A 17,450-nucleotide genomic window follows, 5' to 3' on the forward strand; every position below is an offset into this window, starting at 1 on the left:
ACAGTGGAAGATGAAGATCTGCTGTATAAAGTGTGCTGAATACAAAGATATGCAGATATATACACAGGCGCAGTGCGCTGGACTGCGTGTCTCCACCTCGACGATGCAACCTGTTGTTCACCTCGAAGTCCGCTGTAGTCTGCACTGTCTCCTGTCTGAAATCTGTGAACAGAGACGGAATCTGCGCGTGTCACCGGTCTGTAATCTGCGAGCAGAGAAGTGTGGGAGACTATGGAAATCTTCGGCTATTTATAGCCAAAAAAACAGGGCACAAACAGGACAGGTCGGCTGCATTAAATGCAGCCGACTGGGCTGCAGGCAGTCGGACTGCCACATGGCAGTCCGACTGCATGGTCCGACTGTGCAGCCGACTGCCTGCCTGCCTGGCTGTGATCTCTAACAGGCATCCCACCCTAAAGCAGCCATACATAGCATCGGACAAAGGGTGCGCGTCGGCTGCCCAGTGGCCTACTAAGACTACAGAGGCAATGATTATCTTACCAAGGGAGTCCAAGTGATCACCCCAAAGAGGACAGGGCATCGAACAAAGGGTGCTCGTCAGCTGCCCAATGACCTACCAAGCCCTACAAAAAGGCAGATGGAATCAGCTATGGACTTTTTTCTTTTTTTTAAAGCTTTTTCTAGATTTAATAGATTTAGCATTAAATGAGAATTGCAAATCAGTTTTCAGCCTATTGAGTATCCGTGCCCCAATACAGGGGAGGTCAGATCCAAGACCTTCACAAAACAAGCATACTATCCCTACCATTACTAGGTGTCAGTGAAGAAGGAAAATGGCTAAGGTGTAGATATAGAAAATATGTAAAGCAAGTGAGATAAGCTAGGGGAAAACTGCCTTGGAGACTGCCATGGGCAGTGCCACGAATATGATGGATCTAGAGTCAACCACTCCAAAAGACCGAAAAGGCATAAATGCACACAAATGCATGTTTACATAAACAAAATACCAATACATGGGGTAATACAAAGGCAGATGCAAGATGTCATGCTCACACAAAATGCAATGCAACGGTGCCACTTCGACTGTGCCCTCGTAGGGGAATTGTTCACTTACCCGAGTGCCCTTTTACAATCATATCATCTTGATGGTGCGGATGAAGTTACAAATGCCCATAATACAATACAAAAGAATAAATGAATGTCTAAAAAATTGTAAGCATCATCACTGTCACTATCAAGAGAAGAAGTCGCTCCCTCTCAAATTGGAAAGGAAAGCAAGAGGGAAGCACCCTCTCCCCGTCAATCTGAAGAAGTGGGGGAGGATGTACCTAAGCCAATCCTGGGCAGCAAGCACTAAAAAACTGGCTGGTTGACTGCTTTGGTCAAGATGTTTGCAAAATTATCTGATGAAAGCACAAACTCTAGGCGGATGGTGCCTAGCTCAACCTGCTCTCTGGAAAAGTGGAAGTGGACTCCCACATGCCGCGTCCATGGGGTGATTGATAATAGGATTGCCCGCAAGGGCAATAGCACTCTAGTTATCGCAATAGACAACGATGGGAGAGTCACAAGTAAAATGAAGTGCCGCCAGTAAGCTCCTCAAGTGGATGGCCTCAGCAGTGCCATCGAAGAGAGCCCTATACTTAGCCTCGACCATGGAAGCCGCCACCATCTCTTACTTACGACTAGACCATGAAATGTGAGCCGTGCCCAAGGTAAAGAGGTAGCCGCCATTGGAACGCCAGGTGTCAGGATCTCCTATCTAATCAGAATCAGTGTACCCCTCTAAACATAAGCCAGAACCATATGTCAGGCCACAAGAATAAGTACACTGTAAATAATGCAACAGACGAAGACATGCAATCCAATGTGACATCCTAAGTACTATGAAATACTGACTGAGTATGCTCATTGAGTAAGCTAAATTTGGCCTAGTGTGAATTAACCAAAGAAGTTTCCCTGCAATAGATCGATAGGTATATACATCAAAGGACTGACCTAGGGTATCCTTCGACAAGTGGACAGTAGGATCAAGAGACATGGCCACTGGCCGTGTCTGATCCAAAGTGTGATATTCCATGAGCAGAAGTGGGTACTTCTACTGTGACAAAAAAATACAACCCCCAAATCGAACTACCTCCATCCCCAAGAAATAAGACAACAAACCAAGGTCTATTATCTCGAAGGTAGCACTAAGCTTGGCCTTAATTTCTATGATGGCAGCAGAATTTGAGCCTGTGATAAGTAGGTCATCAGCGTACAACAGGATATAGCTAACTCCCTCTACAATAGATCGAACATATAAGTTCGGGTCATAAGGGGTAGAATGGTAGCCATGAGTCTAAGAACTTGTCCATCCTATGGAACCAAGACCGCGGTGCCTGCTTCAGCCCATAAAGAGCTTTCTACAAGCGAAATACCTTATCCCTCGGGTTCCCTAAAGGAAAACCTGGTGGCTACTCCACATAGACTACCTCCTCCAAATAACCATTGAGGAAGGCACTCTTCACATCCATTTGATATATCGGCTAACCGTGGCGAGCGGCTAGCGCTAGAAGTAACTGAAAAGATATCGACTGTGCAGTAGGGGCAAAAGTCTCTTTATAATCAATGCCATGCTTCTGTCGAAACCCTTGCACCACAAGGTGAGCCTTGTACTTATCTAAAGTCCCATCAGCTTTTAGCTTGGTCCTAAAAATCCACTTTGTCCCAATGACTTTCTTGTGGCTCGAATAATCCACCAATGTCCAAGTCTCATTTCGGTCAATACTCCCTAGCTTCTTTTCCATGGCATCTCACCATTGAGGACGCTGAAGAGCCTTCTGCCATGTATCCCGCTCAGAATGCACAATGTAATCAGCTGTAAACAACGATGCAAATGATACTTGAGGAGCAAGTCGAGCAGATCTTCTAGGTCCCTCCAGAGTGAAATCAGGTGGTAGAATTCCCGAATCTCGCATGGTCTGCTCGTACCAGCGAGATAACGGGTCTCACAGAGGGGGCCTGGGAGCTGAAGAATCTACAAGAATGTCAAGAGCGAGAAGTAGACTACGCTCAGTAGGCATGATCTCCGATGATGTGGAAGGAGGAATTGGATCGAACTCCAATACAAAGGACTGCACGATATCCCTCTCGTAAAAAACGACGTCCCTCCAAACGATCACCTTATTTGTACGAGGATTGAAAAAATGATAGGCTTTCGCTTCAGAGAAATATCCAACGAAGATAAGGAGATCAGCTCGAGGAGTGAACTTTCCTATCTTATCATCAGGTGGGTGTGGTTGTATGTGTGTGTATGTAGGCACGACACCTGAAGACTTTGAAGTGGGAAATAACAGGCCGAAAGCCAAAGAATGCCTCATATGGGATCTTCTGAGAAAGAGCCGCAGTCGGGCACTGATTGAGGATATACACTGCAATGTTAACACCCTGGACCCAAAGGTATACAAGGAGCTCTACTGCAAACAGCATAGAGCGTGCCATTTCCATGACTGTTCGGTTCCTACGCTCTCTGACTCCTTTTTGAGAGGGGGAGTTGGTAGAGGTGAGCTGGCGAGAGACGCATGCTACTGTAGAAACTTGGAAAACTTATGGGAGATAAACTCACCACCGCTATCACTCCTCATGCAACCAACACGACCAGTTTGGTTATGAACCAGCAGCACCCAAGTAGAAAAATATGTGAAAGCATGGAACTTATGCTTAAGGAAGTACACCCACATGTATCTAGAATAATCATCCACTATCAAAAAGAAGTACAGCACGCCATTGAAGGCAATAGCAGATGTCGGCCCACAAAGATCAACATGAATCAATCCAAGAGACGTCTCAGCACAATGTGTGGACTGCTCAGTGAATTGGGTATGGTGTTGCTTCCCGAGCTAACATGCTTTACAAACATCTGGAGCTAGATTCACGCGTGGAAGACCCTCAACCAGCGCACGGCATGATAACTCATAAAGAGAGTCATAACCAAGATGCCTTAAGCAAAAATGCCAAAGACGCTCGTTGTTCATAGGCTCCCAAGGTGTGGCTAATTCCTGAAAGCTATGGAACACGGAGCCCTCGGCTACCAACTTGGTCAGAAATCGTGTCATGTGGAATAGGCCATTAAGTTGTGGCTCACCACGAGCAATCACTAAACCAGTCTGAGAGTCAAGGACCTCGACTGTGGTCACTATAAAGAAAACTACTCTCCCCAACCGGCAAAGCTATTGAACACATAAAAAGTTCATCCCAAGCTGAGGAACATGGTATACATTGTCCAGCGAAGCCAGATCTGAACCCTTCTTAATGGCAAAACTGATGCAACCTTGAGTCTGAATCTTGACTGAGGAGTTGTTTCTAATCAGTTTTGACTGAGGAGTTGTTTCTAATCAGTTGTTTCTAATCAATTTGGTATGAATTTTGCCTCAATTTGAGACAAAAATTTTAATCAGTTTTGGCTCAATTTTTTTATCAATTTAAGAACCATTTACGGTCACTTTTGTGGTGACTTTTGCATTAGTTTTTGCATTGATTGCTTGTCACTTTTCGCAATGAGTTTGTGATCAATTTGGGATCACATTTGCAGCAATTTATGATCAGTTCTTAGATCAGCAAGTGATCAATTCATGCTCAATTTTCAATGGTTTGCAGCCAATTCCTTGGACAACAGCATGTCAGTAAATGCCATTGATAATTTCAGTCATGCTTTATGCTGAATTAATATTTTTCTATGGTTGATGGTCAAAACAGTTGAGAAACATGAGTTATGGATGCATCCAATGAGTTTCTAGCAACAATCTAGAATGATTTTCAGCTTTATGTTATGTATATGCTGGCTAGAATTTTCTAGGAGTTTGGGGTATGTAGCATGGTTGGACAATAGTGCACAATGTTGTGATTGTGATGCCTTATGGAAATTCCAATGCAGTATGCTTTTCCTTTGGCACAATCCCTGCATTGAGGACAATTGCAAGGATTTCAAGGGAGAGACCTACCACGAGAATGTGAAATTTTAATATGCTTTAATCTTTCTGATAAGAATTAATGTTTTTCTATGGTTGATAGTCAAAACAGTTGAGAAATATGAGTTATGGATACATCCAATGAGTTTCTAGCAACAATCTGGAATGATTTTCAGCTTTATGTTATATATATGCTAGCTAGAATTTTCTACAAGTTTGGGGCATGTAGCATGGTTGGACAACAGTGCACAATGTTGTGACTATGATGCCTTATGGAGATTCCAATACAGTATGCTTTTCCTTTGGCACAATGCAATGCAATCGAGGACAATTGCAAGAATTTCAAGGGAGAGGCCCACCACGAGAATGTGAAATTTTAATATGCTTTAATCTTTTTGATAACATTTTATTAAATTATTAGCCGAATGTGCAAGGTTGTTTAAGCACATGTGATGCACATGGCAGATATTCCATAGTAATAGGCCAAGGACCCCGAGGATGCAATGGGTGTCAAAGGCAAAAGTTGTGATAAGTTATGCCGACCAGATTCTATTGGTCAATTGGTATCAGATTGGACCCTAGTGTAGTGGTTTGGCCAATAAGTGTCGATGGTAACACTAGGAACTAGCATTAATTTATTAATTAATGTTGGTCTAAGGGTCAACACAAGTTGGGGACCACTTTAGGTTGTAAATGGCCTAGCCAATTTAATTATGGATGGGCACATTTAATTTTGGGCAGGGTCATAAGGGCTGAAATTAATTTTCAGGATTATTTAATTTTGAAAATTAATTAAATGACTGAATAATGCTGAAAAATGGATACTTGGCAAAAATGCCCGTGCAAATTGAGAAAACGTTTTTGGAGGTGGGTCTCAGTCATTTAGTTAGTTTACACCTTGGGGGGGGGAGAGAGAGAGAGAGAGAGAGAGAGAGAGAGTTGTTCATCCATTTTCTGATCAGAGAACAGCAATTTGCTGCAAAAGACAGTCATCTAGGGGCCTCAGTGGGTAGGGGACAGCAATGAGTAACCTTTCACAGGCTAGCAACAACATTTTCTGATCAAGTGGCAGCATTTTGCAGGTGTCTCACAATAGGTAACTGCATTAAATGCAAGTTGGAGCAGGCAGCTGGCAGAATTTAGGGTTTCATCGCAAAGAAAATCAAATTTCTCTCTCATCTTAGCTTTCTCTCACATTCTCCAACCCATTCTCAAGAGAGCTCAGCATTTCTCAGCCAAATTTGGTAGACAGCAAAGAAATCTCTGCTCTGTAAACCCTAAATTTTTGCAGAAAGTGGGTTTGACAACCACCTCGGGACCCGTGGCAATTGGCGAAGGCATCGTTCACTGAATTCAGCCTCTGAAATTTGTGTAATTGTCAAGGAATTCAAATGCCAGCCCATTCATTGTTATTTGGGGTAGCATTTGGCCAATTGGAGGTTCCATTTGTGCAAGTCCTAGGTGAAAAATCAAGGGGCAATTGGCCCGAATTGATTGCTGATTGTTGCTATAGCAAAGAGGCTTTTGGAACAACAAAGAAGATTGTAAATCTCAGCTTGTACTCATTCCATTAATAATCAAGTTAAAGAAATACCGAAAGGGGCACCAGTATTGGGGCCAACAAGATTTCCAACGTCCAAGATTATTAAGGTAATTTGTACATTTTAAGTTATGTTCATTTGCTAATTGCTGTAATTAAGTGCTTAATCAAGGAATTAGTTTCATGTAGAGAGAGAAATTTTAGAGTTTCATCGTCAGAAAGGCTGAAAATTTGCCATTGCCCTACTCAAACAGACATAGAAGCTATCACTTGCAGCTTAGGACCACCAAAAAATTGTTGCCCCCTCATGTATGTTGTCACTTGCACTAAAAGAACCTTGGGTTGTCGCCTACATCTGAAGGGCTTTGAACTATCCTTGCCTGCTGAAGGATTGGTCCCAAGTGGCTGCAAATCATGTCAGCAGCATCTCCTTGCTCTCTAACAGCCTTCTCTCACACAAGTTTTTCCAAGTGGCAGCCTTCTAATCCCATTTTTCAGCATTATCCAACTTATTAAATAAATTTTTGAATTATTATTTTTAAAAATTAATTTAATAATTATTTGTTCAAAAAAATAATTTCACCAGCCAATAATTAAATTGGCTAGACCAAGTTGTATCCCAAGTTTCCCTAAGCAATTATTGATCCTTAGACTAATGATTATTAACTAATTATAGCAAGCAACAAATTCATATAAACCAAAATTCAAATGTTACCACTCTTGGACAGTAGACTCCTGATTAGCCCCAAGGTCTCGGGACCCTCAACAATATTTCTTTACCTTGTATTGGATTTGGATGGAGTAAACTAAGATTTGGCTCCAATCTCCTTCAATTTCCAATGCCTTTTGCTTCTAGGGGTGGATAGCAAGCCTTCAAACCAATTTGCCCCTTCGTTGAACAAGGGATTGACCTTCTGTTCACAATGACAAATTTAGCCCCAAAATCCATTGTGGCTATCTGACCTCTTATACTCTCTAGAATTTCCCAAATTTCAAGAATTGAATTCAAGTGCTATACTTTCATCTCTTGAGCACGGGACCCAAGGTGGTTGGTAAACCCTAATTTCTATTGTAAATTAGGTTTTACAACAGTTAACCCTCCTACTATCCACTTTTAATGGCTGATGTCTCCTGAAAAGGATGAGAATTGCCAGGGAATGACTATAGAGAAGAGCGAAAGAAAATTAGAGAAATTGAGAGATTTGTCACCAAGGTTGGTTGCAATTCATTGTTGTCTTGCTGAGCAATATTAACAAATAACCTATAGCCCATTGAAACCAACCTTCCTTTTCATGTAGGGTGGTAAATAACTTGATTAAGCACTAATTGCAACAAGTATAGAATTCACATAAACTGAAAATACAAATGTTGACACTTACTTCTTGGACAATTGATACCCTGTTGTCCCCAAAAATTGACGCCCCTTGCGATATTTCTTTAACTTGTATTGGTAAAGGTTGAAGTACATTGAGGTCTAGCCTCATCTCATTCAATCTTCAATACATCTCGCTATCCACAGCAACCAGTAAGCCTTCAAACCAACTTGCCCCTTGGTTTGCTTAGGAATTGGCCTTCAATTTGCTCCTTGGAAGACAAATTCTTCCCCAAACTTTATGTTGGCTAGCTAACCTCTTGAAATTCTCATAAATCCCCAAATTTCAACTGCTGAATTTCAAATAGTAGCCCCAATTTCTGAGCACCCTTCCCAGGGTGGCTGGTAAACCCTAATTTTCTGTTGTAAATTAATGTTTCGTAGCAAAAATTCTTCAATTGCACCCCCTTGGGATTGAATTTGGTTGAGACCTCTTCAGGGAAGCTGTGAATTGGCTAAGAGAAGAGAGAGGAAGATGGAGAGAGAGAAACTTCAAAGTTTCATCGACAAAACTAGCTGAAATTTAATGTTGCCTTGTTATGAATGCTTGATTGACTACAACACACTATCAACAAGAGCACCACATGCAATCACCTACCCTTGTGGGCCCCAAAATTGTTGTCACCTCTTGTAGACAACCTACAAGGATTGTCACCTACCTCCAATGGCCTCTTGATCGACTAGGGGCAACTCTTTGACAGCCTCCAATGGCTAGGCTGATCACCAATGGCTAGGAAATTGCTCCAGCAGCTCTCTCTCTTCCTCTCCCAACCTCCACAATACCTCCACAATGTTGGAATGAGGCTCCACCAGTCTCTATAGCCTTTCCCTCACTTGCATTGAAGCTTTTGCCAATTGGCAGCCATCCTATTGCAGTTTTCAAAATATTGACTCTGAAAATTAATTTAATTGTTAATTCTTGCTCAAAAAATTAATTGTGCCAGGCCAACAATTAAATTGGCTATGTCAATTTGCCATCCAAGCAATCTTATTTATTAGACCCTCAATTGGCATTAAAAAAAATTTCCTTTAATACCCACTAACTTCTCACAGTCTTGGGCCCATCATTGTGAAATAACTAACTTAAATGTCGCATGTCATCTCACATTTGCACATTTGATTAACACTTAGTCAAAATGCAGAGTAAAGCATTAAAATTTCACATCCTCATGATAGCCCAATCTACATGGGAGCCCAACATGTAATCCACTAGCCCCTAAAAGCCCTGATCAACTGTCGTCTAATCTCCTCAACCTTGAATTTATTGTAGCATGCTGCAAAATGGTATCCCTTCAACTGAAATATGCCCAAATAGCACGTGGCTTCAACAAAACCCCTCTCCTCCTAGCTTGCCACAATTGGAATTAGCCTTCTCTCTCTCCTCCAACCCCCAATCAGCCTTTTTGCTCTTTCATTGGAAAGTTTTGGTTAGTGATAACCTTCCTTATCCAATTTTCAGCCAAATAAATTAAGTTTTAGAAAATTAACTCAACCCTTTGTCCCTACCCAAAAAATTAACAATGACTACCCACAATGAAATTGACTAGGCCATTTTGTCTCCCAAGTGATCTTGAGTATTAATTGTCCCCTAAACTAGCATTAATTATTTAATTAATGTCTAGTTCCTAATATCACCACTATCATTTAATGGCTGATTAAATATCCTAGGCCCAAACCGACACCAAGCACACACGAGTACCTAACCAATATAACGTGTTACAACTTTTGCCTTTGACACTCATTGACATCTCAGGGTCCTAGGCCCATCATGGTGACTTAATTGACTTGCACATCATCACATGTGCACATTTGATTAATGCCTAAGCTAAATGCTAAGCAAAGAATAAAAAATATACGTCCCAGTGACAATAGCCTTGTGATTGCAAACATTAATTGCCCATCTATAATTGAGACCACTTGTATGCAAGTGTTGAAGACCCAATTTGTGCTCGAATGTACATCAATTCAAATGGCAATTTGGGCCTTTATATTGTCAATCGCTTGCGACAACCCTTTAATCTTGAATTTGTAGAGAGATTGGTCAATTGGTTGGAGATCAATCTCCATGTATTACACGGTTTGAGGAATACAAACTGAAGAAATACTGCAAAGGACCACTTTTGGGACCAATTGGTTGTTGATTGTGAAACCAGCCTTTCTTCTCGGATAGGGTGGTAATTCCTAATCAAGCACTTTATTATAGCAATCAATAAAGTAGCATAAACTGAAAATGCATAATTTACCTTAAAATTCTTGGACAATAGGCACCCAGTTAGCCCCAAAACTCGCACCCCTTTCGGTATTTCTTTAACTTTATTGACTAATGGATTGGGTATAAGCTACACAATCTCCTTAGCTGATCCAAAAGCCCCTTGTTGTAGATGCAATCAACACACAAAATAGACAAATTGCCCCTTGAATTTCACCCAAGACTTACTCTACCCCAAACAGCCAAATGTTGCCCCAAATTCACAATGGATGGGCTGGCATCTGAATTCCTCAATAATTCCACAACTTTCAAGTGTTGAATTCAGTTTTCAATGCCTTCTATTGATGCCATAGATCCTAGGGTGGTTGCTAAACCCTAATTTCTACATAGATTTAGGGTTTACAACAAAATTTCCCCTACTATCCACCAAATCTGGCTGAGATATGCTCCAAATGACTGAGATAAACTTAGATCTTCTGAGAATTGACCGAAGGAGATGAGAGAATGCTAGAGAGAGAAAATTCAAAGATTTCTCGTGGAAAAACCCTCCAATCTACTTGTTGTCTATTTCAACCAACAAGAAAAGCAATTACTTGCAGCCTGGGAGCACCAAAATGTTGTCACTAGCCAACTGATGATGTCGCCATCCCCTGATAGGCCTTCTCCTACTATGAGTTGCCTGTTGATGGTTCCAATCACCTGTTATTTTCTACTCAAAAAATGGAGTAGCAACCTTCTCTCTCTCCTCCTCCAACTGAAAACTAATCTCAACAACTGGGACCAAGTCCCATAAAGGTTTTTTTCAATTTGCACGGATATTTTTGCCAAGTGGCAACCTTCTAAACCCAATTTTCAACTTTATCTAGCCATTAAATTAATTTTCAAAATTAAACAATTCTGAAAAATAATTTCACCCCTTTAACCCTGCCCAAAATTAAATGTGCCCATCCACAATTAAATTGCTAGGCCATTTGCAACCCGGAGTGGTTCCCAATCTCTATTAACCCTTAGATTGGCATTAATTAACTAATTAATGTGAGTCCCTAGTGTCACCACTGACAGTTATTAACCAAAAATGATCCTAAGGTCAAAACTAACACCAAACCACCAAATCTCAGCTGGCATTACTTATCACAACTTTTTGCCTTTTAACACCCACCACTGCATCCTCAGGGTCCTTGGACTATTACCATGAAATAATTACCATATGCATTACATGTGCTAAACAACCTTGCACATTTGATTAGTAACTTAATCAAATGTTAACAACAAGATTAAAGCATCACAAAATTTCACATCCCTATGACAAATTACCTTTTATTAAAGTGACAAAGTGTTAATTTCACTTGTATGAAGTAATTGCTTATTATAACTACCAGTTAATCAAGTTATTTATCACTCTATCCAAGAAGTGTTAGCAGATTAGTCACTTCATGGTTGAGTCTGTACTTGTGGTACAGCATGCTGGGCTCAGAGATTATTTAGGCATTTTATTTGCTATTATTAATTGTGGTTTGGCATTATTTACAGCCAATCAGCCAGCATTTAATGCTGGTCGACCAGTCATATTTTTGGAATTTATTTGCCCTATTTATTGTCAGGCTCCCTCCACCTCGTTCATTCATCACCTGACAGTTCTTGGGGAGAGGGAGCAGGTGCCAATACCTCCACAGCCGGTGACTCACATTGCTTCTCTACTATCTCATGTCTTGGTATATGGATTCCATTTCCCGAGCATACTTCTGAGTTCTCATCTATATTGTGTTCTTTCTTTCCCTTTCTCTTTTGTCTTGTGTTTCAACGGTTTATTACAGCTTATGTTTACACTTCCATTGCTGCACCACTTTTGACATAGTATCAAATTTCAGGATTTGTGTTTCTGTTGTGTTTTCTTGCTGATTTCAGGCTTGTTTTCACCCTTGCTGATCACGCATCTACTGCTCCAACCAGGCGCCCTGTTTTGCCTGCGTTTTTTTGTTGATGTTAGCATCCATACAGCCTATGCAGTCATTTCATCTTGCGTTTTGGTGTCTCAGCATCTCCTCCTAGCTGGGCGCTTGCATTACTAGGCCGTTTTTGCTGTTTTTGACTGATTTTTTTACTTTTACAGCAGTTTTTGTCTTATTTTGGTCAAATTTTGGGTTATGTTGTATGTGAACTCTTGCTTTTTGCAGTCTATGCTCGTGGTTTGGCTGTGTTCCCTCTCCAAATCCCTTCTTTCTCTACTTTTCTAAATCCTCTACAGATGGCTCCTCCTTGAACATCCATTGATGACAAGCTCCATGGCCCTGATTATTACACATGGAGTGCGGTGATGAAGGCTTGGTTTATCCAAAAGCGGTTATGGTATGTGGTTGGCGGAGCTATGGCACGTCCTCAACAGCCTTCTCTAGTTCCGTCTGATTTTGATGAAGACAACCATGAGGAGGCAGTGCTTACATGGGATTCGGATGATGCCCATGCTTATTCGGCATTACTTCGGTGTATTTCCAAAGAAGTCCTACTGGCGGTCACCTCCTATAGGACAGCTTCAAATGTATGGTCGAAGTTGCAATTGATGTACGAGGCCCCTTCCACCATGAGGGCCGTTACTCTCTATGGCCAGCTCCAACAACTAAAGTTTGAACCCAAAGATATGATTCAATCATTCCTACTTCGTGTTACCCAACTCCAAGACCAGCTTCGCACTATGCAGTCTGCCCTATTAGAGGCACATCTTGTTGGTACGGTACTCCACAAGCTTCCTCAAGAGTTTGATGAAGTGGTGAATGCTTTACGGGCGCAAACATCTACAACTCCTGTCAGTTTTCTTCATATGTCCTCGATGCTACTTGAGCATGAGGCTACTTTGCAACTATAGAGGAGGCTTCCGTCACATTATGGAGGTTCAAGTGAGGCTCTTGCCACTTCAGAGAGGGGTTTGAAGACAAAGAAGTCGAAGGCCTGGCCAGTGTTACCACTGTGGCAAGAAAGGTCATTTAAGGAAGGACTACAAAGAGTTAGCAGCTTCCAGTAAGAAAATGGAGCACAAGACGAAGCGGGATGCAAGCTCCTTCGACGAGTCATCATCTACCTCAGATTCTGACTCAGCTTCTCCGGCCAAGGCGAAGTCCAAGGCACGGAAGGGATCTTCTTCTTTCGATCGTGGGAAGGGCTTAGTGGCCCCTTCCTCAGCTGCTTTCTAGTGGTGGTGATGAGGTCATCCCTCACGACTCTCCAGTGCCAAAGAGGGAGTGTGAGAGGGTGGTGAGATGGGGCAACTGTGCATCATCTATATTTCTATATAGATGCACAGGATCCAAGAAGGAACATCCCTGACACATCGTGGCAGGTACAAATCCTGGAGCTGGGATTGACATCCAAGTTCATGATGGGCTAATTCTTTGACAAAGAGCGGGTGGCTTTCATCTAGAGCTCACATGAGAGGACACTTTGGCGGTCTGGCCAAAGAAGAGGCATTCATGATCATTTATGCGCCGCGGCATTGGTAACAGGATGGTCACATGTGCTACTTTAGAGGCATTGTTGACAAACATTGAGAGCTGCTATTATCTTCTCTATCTTCAAGAGCTGGTACGATTGACATTGACATTAGGTTCTCTTCAAGCCACCTTGGTGGTGACTTGCGCTACTTGGGTATCCATGGTTCTACTCTGGTGGACTTTGTTGTACGTACTATGATGCGACATTATCATTGTATATTGTATTGTATCAGATCACCCATGATCTGAGAGAGGGTATTAGCAGATTAGTCACTTCATGATTGTACTTGTGGTACAACAAGCTAGGCTCAGAGATTATTTAGGCATTTTATTTGCCATTATTTATTGTGGTTTGGCATTATTTGCAGCCAGTCGGCCAACATTTAATGCTGGCCGACCAATCATATTTTTGGCATTTATTTGCCCTATTTTTGTTAGACTCCCAAGTGCCAGTACCTCCACAGCCGTTGACTCACATTGCTTTTGTATTGTCTCGTGTCTTGGTATATAGATTCCATTTCCCAAGCATACTTCTGAGTTCTCATCTGTATTGTGTTCTTTCTTTCCCTTTCTCTTTTGTCTTGTATTTCAGCAGTTTATTACAGCTTATGTTTACGCTTCCATTGCTGCACCACTTCTCACAAGAAGAAAGGCCAACTTCAAGTAACCTCTTTTTGGTTTGCATTCAAGCTGCTCCACTTTCGTCATCTTTATCAACTTGATCTACATCTTGTTGCTACAACATTGTGATTAAATTTTACACCGTCTTTTTCAAACTTTCAGTCATAGATATCCTCAACTTCCCTCGACTGTTGCATGACATCACCCTCAACTTCAATTGGTTACAACTACTCCAAATTTGGTGATATTGCTACACTTGGGATCCATACACAAAGGTCTTCACCCTCTGGTACTTTTCCTAAGCTCACTCCCATGAATGTTTGTGATTGTTGGACATCTCCACTTCTTACGTATCACATCTATATTATCTTCTTCATTCCTTCATTTTCCACATTCATTCATTCATCAAATTCTACTCTTCTATCATTCTTGTTTTTTTGCATCTTTGTCTACCTTACCATACCTTCCTAAGGGATCTTGATAGAAAAGAAAGAAGATCATTTCAAAAATCTCCCAAATTTTGGGTGTCTTCTTACAAATTTTTTAAGTATTGTATCTAGTCAAAAAGATCTTGGATCTTTAATTAAAAACCTAACAATATATGAAATATGGACAAAGTATTGCTCAAACACTATAGCATCTCATATACAGCAACCTTGCAAAATCACATGCTATAGCTTCCTTTTCCTCTCTCTTTTTTTTTTGGAGGGGGGGGAGGATTTATATGGTGATTTATATGGTATCTTGCCAATAAAATTTTAAACTTATTGTTAAAACACAAATAATATTATAAACATACAAAATCAGGGAAGAATACTTTTTGACTACAATCAAATAGAGTCTAATATGCACATGGCCTTGGAGGCTTGCACACATAGGTGTGATATAAGTTGATTTTGTTTCAAACTTTAGTTTATGATACAAATGATCAGAATGACAGGTTTAGTGTACTCAGAATGATGCATCCAGTTTTGAAAGAGCTCAAAGGGCTGGCTAAAAGAGGCTATGCATCAATATGCAGAATATTTTGTGAACAATGGACCAACAAAGCTTACCTATCCAAGAAGCACAAACTGCAGATCCTGCAATCACCAGATCAGCTCTTGCTGCAAATTTGAAAGTAGCCGGAGCTTTGCTTTTTAAAACCTTGATTCCTCGTGCCAGGAGTTCTTGTAGCAATCCACCCTTTTGGCTTAGTGTAATCGCTATTATTTTTCCACCACATCTCAAAATTTCACTAGCAAGTTCCATCATTGCCAAAGGAGACCCTGTCATTGACAACTCATGAAAAACGAGCACGAAAATTTTCCCCCGTACAAATTCTCCAAAGGCTCCATCACTGCGGCATGCATTAAGCCTCTGTTCCAAGACAGGACCAAGAATTCTATTCTCAATCTCATCAAACGGTCCCACAAGGACTCCAACTGAGCCATTTACCAGGCCAACAGAAGGGAAAAGCCATGAACTAGGCATATGTAATGTACTGAGTAGCTTGTTTGCAGTAGCATCAGTTGCAAGAGACCCTTGCTGTTTATCCAATATCGAGGTGGATTTTGAGGTGCTATTAACAGCAACCATGGACGGGGGCAGCAAGTTGTGCTGTGAAGAAATCACATGGCGATCATCTGTCAGGTGGTGTGACCCATCAAATGAGACATCAGATCTCTCTTGAGTATGAGCCCATTGTATAAGGAGACCAATGTAGCCCCAAATCCCTATGACTACAAGCCATGGGAACAATCTTCTACTGAAAAGCTTGCGATACCAAGGGGGATGAGTGAGGTGACGGCTGTCTGATCTGGCAGCAGTCCTGACAGAAGGTGATCTTCGGAAGGAAGGAGAGGTACGAGGCGTGAGCCTGCCTGACAATGTGGTCTTCAGGCTGCGGGAGATATTGATTGATGGAGGCCTCACGACAGTCCCCAGGTGATCAGAAGAAATGCTGTCTTGATTTTCAATTTCCATCACTGCAGTCGCAGCAAATCAAAAAACTTTGTTTCCTTCGCTGAACATAAGAATGAACGGAACAATTATCCTCTCATCCGTGACGGTTCAGCTAGCCTTTGTCTTCTGCGATGCGTGGAACGTTACAATGCAACAGTAATCCTTCCAGCCGTGATGATTTCATTGCACTTCTTTCTTGCGATGAACGTTTCGCATTCCTCTTCTTAATGTAATAGCCTCGTCATTCGCGTCTGTGATTTGGATTCTAGAAATGAGAACGAAGTCTCGCTTCCTCTTTTCTTTCTTCCCTGTGCTTGGTTAACCATCTAGCAATAAGAATGAAGACTGACTTTCTGATCTTAGCCTGCCGTTGCATCTTCTCCCTCTTCTTCTTCTTCTTCTTCTTCTTATTCTTCTTCTTCTTCTTTGTGACCCGTGTTGCTAGTTGCAGCTTCGCAGGAAACGGCGAAGGCGGACGCTACTTCTAGAAATGAGAACGAAGTCTCGCTTCCTCTTTTCTTTCTTCCCTGTGCTTGGTTAACCATCTAGCAATAAGAATGAAGACTGACTTTCTGATCTTAGCCTGCCGTTGCATCTTCTCCCTCTTCTTCTTCTTTTTCTTCTTCTTCTTCTTCTTCTTTGTGACCCGTGTTGCTAGTTGCAGCTTCGCAGGAAACGGCGAAGGCGGACACTACTAAAGATCACCAAAAAAATCTCTAAAGATCATCAAAAAATATACAGGCATGAGAGTGCGGACTTCTCGACCAAAAGCATGAAAATGAGGGCTGGACGACCTCTGAATCGCTTTCTTTTCTTCATGACCAGCTCCACGCGATTGTCCGACAAGGGCCTGGGACGGAAGGAGACGGCAGCTGAAGGCACCGCACCGAGGTAAAATCGCAAATCGATGAAACCCGGATTCCTGTAAAAGGAGGGTGAGGGAAGACCAGTCTCCAGATAACACCGCTCATTCCACGACAAACGAAAAATAAAGAGAAGGAGGGCTTTGAATCGAGATTCGAGACGAGAGCTGTCCATGCATTCCTTTCTTTTCTGGTTGAGAGCTTGGAAGGTCTGAACCTTTTCTTTTAGCTTTACGTTTGAACTTTGTTCGTTTGTAGCCTGCAATAACGAATCTGGGACATTCACCAGCGTCCGTCGTAAAAATACCCCAATTTGCTTTGCCAGGGCCCCAACTCCCAACTGAAATGGGGCCTTGGACCCTACATGTGTCTCCCAACGCCAAATAAACTCTTAAAAGTGCCATCACCAGCAGCCTCAAGGTGCTCCGTGCCTAAGCTACTAGCCAAAGCATGGCCCTAAGCCACTACTTTGTACCACTCTTCGCGCCGAGGGAAATAACAAAGGCGGA

At 41.9% G+C, this 17,450-nt stretch overlaps 1 protein-coding gene across 3 annotated transcripts in view; it reads right to left on the reverse strand.

The window, feature by feature from the left end:
* Nucleotides 1-17,197, reverse strand: part of LOC148020769 (UDP-Glycosyltransferase superfamily protein) — a 44,051-nt gene extending 26,854 nt beyond the window's left edge. For 2 of the 3 annotated variants that reach the window (XR_015694629.1, XM_087698582.1), the window contains exon 1: nt 15,190-17,197. Coding sequence is in view for 2 of the 3 variants with exons in the window: in XM_087698582.1 (XP_087554708.1) it covers nt 15,190-16,099 (910 nt within the window). In the remaining variant the exon portion in view is untranslated. The remainder of the gene's footprint in view (nt 1-15,189) is intronic. The other variant, XM_087698583.1, reaches the window with a different exon arrangement.
* Between the last annotated feature and the right edge of the window lie 253 nt (nt 17,198-17,450).

This window comes from Lygodium microphyllum, chromosome 18 (genome assembly GCF_053477565.2).
Source record: "Lygodium microphyllum isolate KBCC chromosome 18, Lygodium_microphyllum_v1.1.10, whole genome shotgun sequence".
Lineage (NCBI taxonomy): Eukaryota > Viridiplantae > Streptophyta > Polypodiopsida > Schizaeales > Lygodiaceae > Lygodium > Lygodium microphyllum.